The sequence below is a fragment of the Mercenaria mercenaria genome, chromosome 2 (assembly GCF_021730395.1).
Source record: "Mercenaria mercenaria strain notata chromosome 2, MADL_Memer_1, whole genome shotgun sequence".
NCBI classification, from domain to species: domain Eukaryota; kingdom Metazoa; phylum Mollusca; class Bivalvia; order Venerida; family Veneridae; genus Mercenaria; species Mercenaria mercenaria.
This window is the reverse complement of record NC_069362.1, coordinates 71,308,839-71,323,845: the sequence shown is the minus strand read 5'-3', so window position 1 is coordinate 71,323,845 and position 15,007 is coordinate 71,308,839. Positions and strand designations below refer to the sequence as shown.

The following is a 15,007-nucleotide window of genomic DNA, read 5'->3' as shown; positions in this document are numbered from 1 at the left end:
GATAGTGGTTTCAGTTATGATTTTATTTTAACCAAACTTGCACACAACTTGTATCACCATAAGATCTTGGTTCCTTTCTTGAACTGGCCAGATTCCATTATGGGTTCCAGAGTTATGGCCCCTGAAAGGGCCAGAATTAGCTATTTTGACTTTGTCTGCACAATAGTAGCTTCACTTATGATTTTATTTTAACCAAACTTGCACACAACCATGGTTCACACAGGTCTTGAAAAGTACTTGGATTTGATGCCTAGTACTTGAAAAGTACTTGAATTTGAAACTGCCAAAAACTCCTTGAAAAATACTTGAATTTTGAAAAAAATGAGTAAATTTTGATTAATTGACCTTGAATTGATGTTTTGCGAATAGAAAAAATAACAGATCAGACCAAAATATCGTGGAAAAAAAGGTGAACAAATGATAGACCTATCTTCGACAGGGCTTACTGACGAGTAAATGATAGTACGGTATTGTACCGGGACGGGTTTTAGTACTCTAACTTTATTGGTGCTGAATTGAAGGCCATTTCCAGGTTATCGTCACGGTGTTTATTTTGTAGAAAATCGACAGAATTCGTCACGAGTAAAAGAAATAAATGTGACAAATACGATATTGTAGTCCTTGAAAATAGGGGGGGGGGGGGGAATCCTTGAAAAGTACTTGAATTTTGTTTTGAAACATCTGTATGAACCATGTGTATCACCACAAGATCTTGGTTCCTTACTTGAACTGGCCAGATTCTGTTACGGGTTCCAGAGTTATGGCCCCGATAGGGCTGGAATTAGCTATTTTGACCTTGCCTGCACAACAGCAGCTTCATTTATGATTTGAATTTAATCAAACTTGCACAAAACTTGTGTCACCATAAGATCTTGGTTCCTTTCTTGAACCGGCCAGATCACTTAATGGGTTCCAGACTTATGGTCCCTGAAAGGGCCAAAATTAGTTATTTTGACCTTGTCTGCCCAATAGCAGCTTCATTTATAATTTGATTTTAACCAAACTTGCACACAACTTGTATCACCATAAGATCTCGATTCCTTTTTATATGCTCGAAGGGATGTATTATGTTATCGCCTCGGTCTCCGTCTGTCTGTCTGTCTGTTGGTTAGCAACCCAGCAAACAATTGACGTTGGTTAGACGTCGAAATCTGATGTTGGATAGACGTTGGTTTATGGTTGTATATGAAAATTGTTTAGACGTCAGAATCCGACGTCAATCCAACGTCAGATACAGACGAATATCCAACCAATTTCAACCAATTTCCAACATAAATCCAACTCTTTTCCGACTAATATCCAACCAATTTCCAACTTGTTACCAATTTAAATCCAACCAGTTTCCAACATAAATCCAACCAGTTTCATACATAAGTGGTCCTCTACCAAGTTTGTTCAGATTATTTCCCTGGGGTCAAATATGGCCCCACCCCGGGGGTCACATGGTTTATATAGACTTATATAGGAAAAAACTTTGAAAAACCTCTTGTCCAAAACCACAGGGCCTAGGGCTTTGATATTTTGTACATAACATCATCTAATGGTCCTCTACTAAGATTGTTCAAATTATTCCCCTAGGATCAAATATGGCTCCGCCCTGGGGGTCACATGGTGTACATAGACTTATATAGGGAATAACTTTGAAAATCTTCTTGTCCAAACCACAAAGACTATGGCTTTGGTATTTTGTAATGTAGCATCATTTAGTGGTTTTTTACCAAGTTTGTTCAAATTATCCCTCTAGGGTCAAATATGGCCCTGCCCCAGGGGTCATATGGTTCATATAGACTTATATAGGGAAAAACTTAGAATCTTCATGTTCATAACTTACATCATTCAAATTTGGACCACATGTATAGTTTTGAGTGGCAAGATGAACCTTGACATGAGTTGACCTTGATCTTGACCTAGTGACCTACTTTCACATTTCTGTAGCTACAGCCTTCAAATTTGGACCACATACATAGGTTTGTGTACCGAAAAAAAATTTGACCTTGTTATTGACCTAGTGACCTACTTGCACATTTTTGAAGGTACAGGCTTCAAATTTGGACCACATGCATAGTTTTTTTGTTCCAAAATAAAAATTGACCTTGATTTTGACCTAGTGACCTACTTTCACATTTCTCAAGCTACAGTCTTCAAATTTGAACCACAGGCATAGTTTTGTGTACTGAAATGAACCTTGATCTTGAGATTAACCTAGTGACCTACTTTCACATTTCTGAAGGTACAGGCTTTAAATTTGGACCACTTGCTAGTTTCGTGTTCCGAAATAAAATTTGACCTTGATTTTGACCTAGTGACTTACTTTCACATTTCTCAAGCTACAGCCTTCAAATTTGAACCACACGCAGAGTTTTGTGTACCAAAATGAACTTTGATCTTGAGATTGACCTAGTGACCTACTTTCACATTTTTGAAGCTACAGGCTTCAAATTTGGACCGCATGCATATTTTTGTGTTCTGAATTGAAATTTGACCTTGATTTTTAGCTCACCTGTCACAAAGTGACAAGGTGAGCTTTTGTGATCGCGTGGCGTCCGTCGTCCGTCGTCCGTGCGTGCGTGCGTCCGTCCGTGCGTGCGTGCGTAAACTTTTGCTTGTGACCACTCTAGAGGTCACATTTTTCATGGGATCTTTATGAAAGTTGGTCAGAATGTTCATCTTGATGATATCTAGGTCAAGTTCGAAACTGGGTCATATGCGGTCAAAAACTAGGTCAGTAGGTCTAAAAATAGACAAACCTTGTGACCTCTCTAGAGGCCATATTTTTCTCGAGATCTTCATGAAAATTGGTCAGAATGTTCACCTTGATGATATCTAGGTCAAGTTCGAAACTGGGTCACATGGGGTCAAAAAGTAGGTCAGTAGGTCTAAAAATAGAAAAACCTTGTGACCTCTCTAGAGGCCATATTTCTCAATGGATCTTCATGAAAATTGGTCAGAATGTTCACCTTGATGATATCTAGGTCAAGTTTGAAACACGGTCACGTGGGGTCAAAAACTAGGTCAGTAGGTCTGAAAATAGAAAAACTTTGTGACCTCTCTAGAGGCCATATTTTTCATGGGATCTTTATGAAAATTAGTCAGAATGTTCATCTTGATGATATCTAAGTCAGATTCAAAACTGGGTCACGTGCGGTCAATAACTAGGTCGGTAGATCTAAAAATAGAAAAACCTTGTGACCTCTCTAGAGGCCATATTTTTCAAGAGATCTTCATGAAAATTGATCAGAATGTTCATCTTGATGATATCTAAGTCAAGTTCGAAACTGGGTCACATGCGGTCAAAAACTAGGTCAGTAGGTCTAAAAATAGAAAAACCTTGTGATGTCTCTAGAGGCTATATTTCTCAATGGATCTTCATGAAAATTGGTCAGAATGTTCACCTTGATGATATCTAGGTCAAGTTTGAAACTGGGTCACGTGGGGTCAAAAACTAGGTCAGTAGGTCTAAAAATAGAAAAACCTTGTGAGCTCTCTAGAGGCCATATTTCTCAATGGATCTTCATGAAAATTGGTCAGAATGTTCACCTTGATGATATCTAGGTCAAGTTCGAAACTGGGTCACATGCGGTCAAAAACTAGGTCAGTAGGTCTAAAAATAGAAAAACCTTGTGATGTCTCTAGAGACCATATTTCTCAATGGATCTTCATGAAAATTGGTGGGAGTGTTCAGCTTGATGATATCTAGGTCAAGTTCATAACTGGGTCGTGTGCGTTCAAAAACTAGGTCAGTAGGGCGAAAAATAGAAAAACCTTGTGACCTCTCTAGAGGCCATATTTTTCATGAGATCTTCATGAAAATTGGTGAGAATGTTCACTTGATGATATCTAGGTCAAGTTCAAAAGTGCGTCACGTGCCTTCAAAAACTAGGTCATTAGGTCAAATAATAGAAAAACCTTGTGACCTCTCTAGAGGTCATATTTTTCAATGGATCTTCATGAAAATTGGTCAGAATTTTTTATCTTGATGATATCTAGGTCACATGTGCTCAAAAACTAGGTCACTATGTCAAATAATAGAAAAAACAACGTCATACTCAGTTCAACACTGGGTCATGTGGGGATAGGTGAGCGATTCAGGACCATCATGGTCCTCTTGTTATCTATTAACTACTTTCACATTTCTCAAGCTACAGCCTCCAAATTTGAAGCACATGCATAGTTCTGTCTACCGAAATCAACTTTACCTTGAAATTGACCTAGTGACCTGCTTTCACATTTCTCAAGCCACAGCTTTCAAATTTGGACCACATACACATTGTTTTGTACCGAAATGAAGTTTGACCTTGAGCTAGTCTTGAAATTTGGAACATTCAAACATGGCTCCGTGGATGGCGCCAAGATCACTCTGTAAACTCTTGTTAGGTTAATAGGTTAAAGGTCAAGGTCAGATTAAACCAGAATGGTAGAACTTTTGTTTACGGTGAGCATATAATTTCTGTTCCTTGTGCAATTACTGAATGCATCAAGGGGGGCTTTTCTTGTTCGACGAGCTCTTGTTGTTGGTTTTTTTTTGTTTTTTTTTTTTAAGGTAAGGTTTATAAACATTTTTACAATACTACTATATAAAATTCAAATATACACGGTCAACGAAAGTATGAAAGAAATCAAAGGTAAAAACGTTGCGTCTTTAGATGAACAATTTTTACATACCTAAGGAGTAATCATTATTAAATGTGCCCGCCCGCTTAGCTCAATAGGTAGAGCGTCGGTCTACGGATCGCGGGGTCCTGAGTTCGATCCTCGGGCGGGGCGTATGTTCTCCGTGACTATTTGATAAATGACATTGTGTCTGAAATCATTAGTCCTCCACCTCTGATTCATGTGGGGAAGTTGGCAGTTACTTGCGGAGAACAGGTTTGTACTGGTACAGAATCCAGGAACACTGGTTAGGTTAACTGCCCGCCGTTACATGACTGAAATACTGTTGAAAAACGGCGTTAAACCCAAAACAAACAAACAAATTATTAAATGTAGAACTTTTTTCTGGAATTCTGAAATTCAAAGTAACTCTCGTTAACAGTTTTCAATTAAACAATTTAATATTACAATAAACCCTAAAAGACATTCAACTTTCTTCGGTTAATTTTTGTAAATGCTAAGCTAAAACTATATTCCAGAACTAAAAACCTGAAGAGGGAACTAAAATTTAATTAATATTTGTAACTATTTTGCCTTTGGTATCATAACATATGCACTTACTTGCTTCAGACACTGGAAATGCCTCTCTCTTCTCATTTGCGGCTGTTGCTAGATGGCTACTGTGTGATGGTGTAGAGCTCAGCAAATGGCTGTCTCTAGGCTGCAGTGCACCTTGCCTGTATGAACCATACTTATCTTTGTCAGAGGACCTTAGCAATTCAGAACTAAGTCTGTCATCGTACATGTTTGAACCAGATCTTTGGCCCTCATCTGAAATTAGTGACCCGGACCTACAATAATGAAAAGATCTATGGGACCCGGACCTATTACTGTCCCTGGACCGTCGTGACCTTGACCTAAGTGAATTTCTGTCCTCTGACCCTGACCTGTCACTATGCGAAACTGATGGTGACCTATTAAAATCCCTGGAGTGACGTGATCTTGACCTACTATCTGTTGAACCTGACCTTGACCTACTTCTTCTGTCCCTCTGGGCCCCCAAATGCGGCTCTTGGCTATACCTGTACTCTTTTGACCGACTATCCCTTGACCCCTCTGACCCTGACTTATGACTATCTCTCTCTGACCCTGACCTGTAAATATCCCTTGACCCTCCCGGCTGGCTACCCCTCGACACCCCTGAACTGTGACCATCTCTCTGTGCGCCTGATGGTGACCTATGACTGTCCTTAGACCTTTGAAATAGTGTATGATTTGAAGGGCTATCCCTAGACAGATCTGACCAGGAGCCACGAATGTCCTTTTGTGACTCAAGTGAAGACCTACAACTATCTTCAGACCTGTTTGTTTTAGATTTATAAGATGCATCTGACCTTTGCTTATCCTCTTACTGGGACGTACTTGTAGACCCCTTTTTAGACAATGGAGATCTTGAACCTATGCCTATCTTCATTGCCAACAGGCAAAGATAGCTACAACCTTGGACTGTCCACCTTTTTCTTCCTCGAGTCCTGTACTGAAAGTTTGGCAGGTGGTACTGGTAGTGGAATTCCTTCTGCAAGCATAAAATCATGCCCTACCACATCCACGTGAACTTATTGAATGCATACGATGAAATAGTAGTTAAAAGCAATGAACACATTTAAAACAATATGTATGATGATTCCAATATATCTTATATTACCTGAGAGTTTATACTTGAGGCTGATTAAATGAAGTCTCATGAATTTAATCTAAATAATATTATAGTTATGTTGTTCTCCTATTCGCTATTGCATGGCACTTGTGACAAATTGTTGAATTAATACATAAACATTTGGCATCACTTTCTATTATTGATTTAGCTGGTCCCCTTTCAAAAGACCTTTGTTTGTTTTGGATTTAACGCTGTTTTTCAACAGTATTTCAGTCATATAACGGTGGATAGTTAAATGGATTCTGTACTGCATCAAATAATGGATAACTATACATACTTGATTTTGTCGATTCCTTTACTGTTAGGTTCATTAGTGGTCACTTTACAGGTCTCTGCTGTAAATCATACATATAAATATTCATACAAAAAGACACTTTAAAAGGGCAGTCATACTGGAATATCTATTTAGAATATGATTTGTTTAACATCAGACTGAAGTCTCAAATGTTTATTTAAATTCACTCAGATGAAAACAATTTTATTCCTGTTCTTCTTTTATTAAATTGAAAGAATCACTCTTCCCCCTTCTCTACGAGAATGATTTATATGTTTTTTTCAATGATGTTAAACTTAAGTGTGCACAAAACTTCAAAGCTTGCTTCTCTTCACGCATAATATGACAATGATGGAGAGGTATAGCTGTTAGAATAAGTTTTGAAACTTGTTTCACAACCAACCTTAAATAAATCCTTATAGAAACTTAAGTTAAATAATACTAATTAAGCAATCTACCCGTCACAAAGTTGGCTTATCTTTTCTTCTTTTGTTTTCTCTAGCTCGGGCTCGTCCTCATCATCAGTGTTTTCTATTGTTGTAGTGTTATCGTACTCTTCACAGTCTTTGCGGGATTCTAAGAATTAAAATTTAAATATCACTGAATATGTCTCCGATTAAAATTATCTCGTATATATATATATATTATATACATATTAAAGCATTGTGTGACCAGAGGAAGGTTGAAATTCCCTTGGAAATTTATGTTCCTTTCTTTACACAAAATTTTAACACACAGTTTCAATTTAAATCTATTCTTAAATACACTTTAAAAAAAATGGGTCCTTGACCGCTGTAGTTTCAGCATAATTATTTGGTACAAGTAATGGATCTATAGAAAAGCATCAATAAACTTTACAAGGAGCACTGATATATTTTTGGAAAAATACCAGGTCCATTACAGGACATTTTCATTTAACAAAGAACTTCAATTTTTTATAAAATCACCATTAAGAACTACTTATTTACCAAACATGCCAAAGCTGTAATTAATTTATTCATTTATACAGGATTTATACTTTAGCTTTACTAACTAAAACATCCTCCAACTCTGCGTGGATGTCTGCCTTGTTTTCATTGCCTTCTCAGCATTGGCAATAGGTGGCCAATGCTCTCCTTTCACCCAAAGATCTGGGACTTCAGTCATCCTCTAATTCTTTGTCCTTCTCTATCCACACTGCTCTGACCCACATTCTATATGAATAAGAAATGTTCATCATGATCATTTTCAAGAAGTTTATTTGGAACATTTACTAGCTGTATAAATGACACTGTAAAGTGATGTTAGTAAGAATAATTGTTAGATACTGCACAGTAAAATCTCAAACTATCAAGTGAAGGTGATTAAACTGAACTATATGCATTCAAGTATCATGTTTTCATTACCTGTGTCATTAATTTTCCGTACCATGTAACATCGGCACAAGCACATATCCGTCATTATGCGACAGGCACACCACTTTTCTACACAGCTCTTCCCTTTCCGCAAGTCGCCTTGACATTTGAGTCCTCTTTCTCATTAAAACAATATTTACCAATTCCGATTCACAAGGAGCAGTGAAAAAAATTTCACATTGCCTCTGTAATAATATATCACACAAGAATTTACCATTTTGTCGTTTTTCCCGGACGAATGCAAAAGTTTCATTGTATAACATGAAACACTTGTTTCTTGGTTTTGTTGATATCATGGTAAACTTGGACACCACCTTAATGTCTTCACACTTCGAAAGATCTCGTTCGGCTATGCGTTTGGTAACCTGTACAATTGGATTTTTAGCTCACCTGTCACAAAGTGACAAGGTGAGCTTTTGTGATCGCGCAGCGTCCGTCGTCCGTCCGTCAGTGCGTCCGTGCGTAAACTTTTGCTTGTGACCACTCTAGAGGTCACATTTTTCATGGGATCTTTATGAAAGTTGGTCAGAATGTTCATCTTGATGATATCTAGGTCAAGTTCGAAACTGGGTCACGTGCCGTCAAAAACTAGGTCAGTAGGTCTAAAAATAGAAAAACCTTGTGACCTCTCTAGAGGCCATATATTTCACAAGATCTTCATGAAAATTGGTCAGAATGTTCACCTTGATGATATCTAGGTCAAGTTCGAAACTGGGTCAAGTGGGGTCAAAAACTAGGTCAGTAGGTCTAAAAATAGAAAAACCTTGTGACCTCTCTAGAGGCCATATATTTAACAAGATCTTCATGAAAATTGGTCAGAACGTTTATCTTGATGATATCTAGGTCAAGTTCGAAACTGGGTCACGTGCCATCAAAAACTAGGTCAGTAGGTCAAATAATAGAAAAACCTTGTGACCTCTCTAGAGGCCATATATTTAACAAGATCTTCATGAAAATTGGTCAGAACGTTTATCTTGATGATATCTAGTTCAAGTTCGAAACTGGGTCACGTGCCATCAAAAACTAGGTCAGTAGGTCAAATAATAGAAAAACCTTGTGACCTCTCTAAAGGCCATATTTTTCATGGGATCTGTATGAAAATTGGTCTGAGTGTTCATCTTGATGACATCTAGGTCAAGTTCGAAACTGGGTCACGTGGGGTCAAAAACTAGGTCAGTATGTCTAAAAATAGAAAAACCTTGTGACCTCTCTAGAGGCCATATATTTCATGAGATCTTCATGAAAATTGGTCAGAATGTTCATCTTGATTATATCTAGGTCAATTTCGAAAGTGGGTCACGTGCCATTAAAAACTAGGTCAGTAGGTCAAATAATAGAAAAACCTTGTGACCTCTCTAGAGGCCATATTTTTCATGGGATCTCTATGAAAGTTGGTCTGAATGTTCATCTTGATGATATCTAGGTCAGATTCGAAAGTGGGTCACGTGCCTTCAAAAACTAGGTCAGTAGGTCAAATATTAGAAAAACCTTTTGACCTCTCTAAAGGCCATATTTTTCATGGGATCTGTATGAAAATTGGTCTAAATGTTCATCTTTATGATATCTAGGTTACGTTCGAAACTGGGTCAACTGCGGTCAAAAACTAGGTCAGTAGGTCTAAAAATAGAAAAACCTTGTGACCTATCTAGAGGCCATACTTGTGAATGGATCTTCATGAAAATTGGTCAGAATGTTCACCTTGATGATATCTAGGTCAAGCTCGAAACTGGGTCACGTGCCTTAAAAAACTAGGTCAGTAGGTCAAATAATAAAAAAAACCTTGTGACCTCTCTAGAGGCCATACTTTTCATGGGATCTGTATGAAAGTTGGTCTGAATGTTCATCTTGATGATATCTAGGTCAAGTTTGAAACTGGGTCAACTGCGGTAAAAAACTAGGTCAGTAGGTCTAAAATTATTAAAATCTTTTGACCTCTCTAGAGGCCATATTTTTCAATGGATCTTCATGAAAATTGATCTGAATGTTCATCTTGATGATATCTAGGTCAGTTTCGTAACCGGGTCACGTGCGGTCAAAACTAGGCCAGTAGGTATAAAAATAGAAAAACCTTGTGACCTCTCTAGAGGCCATATTTTTCATGAGATCTTCATGAAAATTAGTGAGAATGTTCACCTTGATGATATCTAGTTAAAGTTCAAAACAGGGTCACGTACCTTCGAAAACTAGGTCAATAGGTCAAATAATAGAAAAACCTTGTTACCTCTCTAGAGACCATATTTTTCAATCGATCTTCATGAAAATTGGTCAGAATTTTTATCTTGATAATACCTAGGTCAAGTTCAAAACTAGGTCACTATGTCAAATAAGAGAAAAAACGACGTCATACTCAAAACTGGGTCATGTGGGAAGAGGTGAGCGATTCAGGACCATCATGGTCCTCTTGTTTTAATTTCTTACCTATTGCTTTATTGACTGCAAATGGTTTTCGTAAGGAAATGCTGAAATCTCATTTAGAGAACAATTGAAATTTCGTACATCGTCACTCAAGTGCTTCAGACTGTGTACATTATAAACTACAAAGTTTTCACTGTATATAGCCTTACTTTTATCTACAAAATACTTTAACAAATGCTCCGCATAGTTTAAATAAGCTGTCCGTTTTTCATCGTCAGATCAAGCAGAATTGAAATAGCTACTGTTAAGGTAAGAAAATGCTCATACATTGGTTTTGAAACAACTTTTCGCAGAACAATAGGCCCTGTATATAGCAAAAACTGTCTGAATTCGGTTGCCTTCCATCTCTCCAACTCTGTCAATGTTCTTGGTTGTCTTGCAAATTCAGATGGAATTTTTCCAGGAAATGAAAACATCCTATCTGATATTTCACTTATCTGTCTCTGGGAAAGCTTACATTCGTTCGGACCTTGTTTTAAAAATCATAGAATTCTTTTAACCACACCAAGACAAACAAGATGCATGTAACCTAAACAAAATTCTGTAACACATCCAACTCCAAACCTAACTAAAGGTGATTCACTGATTTGATGATCATGATATGTTCTGTTTGCAAAATCTATATCAGTTCTAGCAGGAAGATCTTCACTTGAATAAAATGTTATGCGCTCCTTTAATGGTACATCTTTCACGTGCATAGTAGCCAGTGTGACCTTCGATTCCCTTTAAAAAGCCCTTGCTGGAGCATCACAAACAAAGGCTCGCAGTTTTATCTTAAAACATTTGGTACCGTCAGTGATTCCATTTTGCTTGACCTCTTCGAGTTAGCTTAAAAAGTCAGACAGATAGTCATGAAAAGTTAGTTAACCCTTTACCACACAGAACAGAAGCCAAAGTAACCTCTTTTACATAATACTGATAAGTGATAATCAATAATCAGTAATCGGTATATGGCTGATAAGCGTGACTGTCTTATCTGAACAGAGGTGTTGTTATTATTTTGTGATTACACACACTTATGTTAAAAATGTCATTATTTTAATATTTTCTGTAAGTTTGACATTATTTTTGTCAATATAAAGTTTATAGCAATTTAAATTCTCTTTCCGATGATACAAAATTTATTGCAGTTTCTCTTTGAGTTTCGAAGATATAAAGTGTTAAAGTAAGGGAAATATATTTTTAGGCATAAAATTCTGTTTTGGATTACTTTCACATTGAAATTCATATACAATTTCATTTTGATGTTTGAAAGTTTGATTTATAGTTAATAGACTCATCTTCCGAATCGGAATCGGTAAGTATTTATATAAAAAAACAACCATTAAACTGAATAACATAACTACATAGATAACGGATCTTAAAATTTCTGAAAGTGCAGAAAGATCGCTGACGTCGAGACTCGTAACCGACTACAGTATTCTTGTGCTAAAAATTAAAATATTTTTAGATAATATTACGTAATACTTTGACGATCAAATGCGGTACATCACGGGTGACTTCCACTGCAATTAACTCTTGGGGTGTCATAAAATATTTGGAATCCTCGGTCCTTCTGTTTTGATTAACACTTCCCGTTATGTTAGGCCATAAATTCCAAGCCATCGTATACATAAATTGTTGCTTAGGGGAATTCCGCATATATCACGCGTGACATTCATGACCTAACACATTTAAAAATACTTAGATGTTAAATGGTTGTTATTTTTAGAACGAGGAAAGTCCCGCGATCTGGCCAGTTGCAAGTAGTTTTCTCAGTAATTTTCCATGACGTAGCATCATGCACATGTAGGAAAAAACCCTGGTGTCTTTTTTTGCAAAGTACTTGATAAATTTAAATAGTAACCACATGATCTTGTACGTAAATAATGATGACGAAATCCCGTATTTTGAGTTAGTAAACATCCAGAATTTGTTTCTTTAGGAAAAGAACGAAAATAAAGCGATTGATTATGAGACACGGGATAATACAATTCTGTTAAGATGGCCGTTAATCGGTATTATACGTTTCTATCGGGTAATCGATAGACACGGGTCAATACGTTTCTGTTTGGTAATCGAAAGATACGGTGATAAACGTATCGATGTGGGAAAGGGTTAACACTTTAGAGGCCACATTTATGACCATATCTTTATGAAACTTTCTTGATGATCTTAAGGTCAATAGGTCAGGTGAGCGATACAGGGCCTTCATGGCCCTCTTGTTAAAATAATATGCTTCATAAAATACTTGCAGACAAGTTTTCATTTACCTATTGCATGTCATTACTTCTGATATACCCTGATTCCCCATGAACTTATTCTTGGACCAGTACATTCTACTGTCAGGGAGCTGGTTGATTCCCATTAGAATCTCCATCCCAACCATAGCCTGAATCTCATTAGTACTTGTGTCAGTCCAGTATGGATCAGCATTGTTTCTCTGTTCCATCCTCCATCGAGCGTAACTGTTCGTGTGTCGGGCCATATCTGCGAAGACTTCAGCATTGAAGAGCAACCAAAAGTAGTCCAGAGGTTTTGCTGTGTCGACATCAAACCCGTCCGGTAGGTTTGGGCCTGATCTTGCAGTGAAATCATCAACCTATAGAAAAAATATTGCTTTACTTTTACTTTTTTCATATACATATATATGTATAGTAATTGCAGGCTGTCCATAATACTCCTGAAAAGTATGAGGCAGTATCACATGACAGAATAGTTTAGATATAAAACTTCACAAAATTTTGCCAAAAATATTTTGCCTTACAGTGTGTGTACTTGATCTGCATGACGTACACCTCTTTTCTTGTGTAATTTGTTTCAATATTTTGCTTGTAGTATGTAAATCAACGGAATTTCAAATAAACCATTTCTTGAATGAAATCAAAACAAGCCCGATGTAAACAAATCAAACATGTACACAAATATATACATGTATTATGTCTAAAAATATGTACGATACAAGAAACAAGCAGGGGAATGAATAATTTCAGCACACCTGGTCAGTTGCTTTCTTTTTGAAAATCATTTATTTTTTATGTAAGAAAATCATAAATTGGAGTTTTGGTTATTTTTTTCACGTTTTTAATTTTGTCATCGTTATACATGTACACACCGTTATGTCGGAAAACCTTGTCCACTCGTCGAAAATACGTTTTTCATCATCCGATTCCACGTCGGATGTCTCCTCGTCGGAAATATCAGATGCCAAACTGATATCTGACTCCAAAGAAAACCCTTCAAAGTCCGATTCGTCTGTATCTGTGTCAGAATTCATGATTTCTTCAATTGTCCTTTTGCGAGCCGCCATATTGTTCTAGTTTACCTGACCTGTATAACCTTTGAACCATATGTCATGCGTGATCTACGGGTTACTTGATTGGATGTTAATTTTAGCCATTACTTTAAATAGTAACACAATGTTTTTACATCCGGGAACTGTAGTTAATATATTAATGCGTCAAATGGACTAGTTTTTAGCTTGACTATTCAAAGAATAGGGGAGCTATCCTACTCGCCCCGGCGTCGGCGTGAGTGTTGGTGTTAGTGTTAGCGTGAGCGTCACACAAATGTTAAAGTTTGCGTACCACCCCAAATATTTTCAAAGTCCATTGAGATATTGCTTTCATATTTTGCATACTTGTTTACATTCTTGACCCCAGTCTGTTAAAAGGAGGAGGCAACTCTATCAAGCATTTTGACTGAATTATGGCCCCTTTTCGACTTAGAATAAATGTTACAAGTTTGCGTACCACCCCAAATATTTTCAAAGTCCATTGAGATATTGCTTCCATATTTTGCGTACTTGTTTACCATCATGACCCCAGTCTGTAAAAGACTTAGAATAAATGTTAAAGTTTGCGTACCACCCCAAATATTTTCAAAGTCCATTGAGATATTGCTTTCATATTTTGCATACTTGTTAACAATCATGACCCCAGTCTGTAAAAAGGAGGAGGCAACTCAATCAAGCATTTTGACTGAATTATGGCCCCTTTTTGACTTAGAATAAATGTTAAAGTTTGCGTACCACCCCAAATATTTTCAAAGTCCATTGAGATATTGCTTTCATATTTTGCATACTTGTTTACCATTATGACCCCAGTCTGTAAAAAGGAGGAGGCAACTCTGTCAAGCATTTTGACTGAATTATGGCCCCTTTTTGACTTAGAATATGCTTATTGTAATGTTAAAGTTTTACTCATGGCTTATATTATACTATCAAGCACTGAGAATAGTTGAGCGCACTGTCCACTGACAGCTCTTGTTATAGAGGTTGCCACCGAATAAGTAAACAAAAACAAGCTTGAAAAATGGCCGCGTTCTGAGGCGCTTATATGAAATGATGGATAATGGCGCTGATAGTCGCTTCTATGGGCTTATCGATAGAGGAGTATGGCGGCGCTTCTATGCAGGTGTAGATAGAAACGCTCGGGGGCGCTTGCGTAAAGTTATGGGTTAATGACATTCAGGAGGATTTCAAAATCAAGTATTTTTTACCCCCATTTATTATTTCATTCATTCCATAAATAGAGGGAACTATTACCGGTTATTGCCTCATGAACTTCATAAGAGCAATAAACATTCTGAAAAAGTAATTAATGCTTTGTTCTATCTTTTATATAAATTGCTGGAAAG

The 15,007-nt window shown here is 37.1% G+C and overlaps 1 protein-coding gene across 1 annotated transcript; it reads right to left on the bottom strand.

Annotated features, from left to right (window-relative positions):
- Window positions 1-12,638: 12,638 nt before the first annotated feature.
- On the bottom strand, window positions 12,639-13,679 carry LOC128549543 (uncharacterized). The gene is made up of 2 exons (XM_053526464.1): window positions 13,485-13,679; window positions 12,639-12,971 (listed from the first exon to the last, which is right to left on the bottom strand). The coding sequence occupies exons 1-2, from the start codon at window positions 13,677-13,679 to the stop codon at window positions 12,639-12,641; spliced, it is 528 nt and encodes a 175-aa protein (XP_053382439.1).
- Window positions 13,680-15,007: the final 1,328 nt, after the last annotated feature.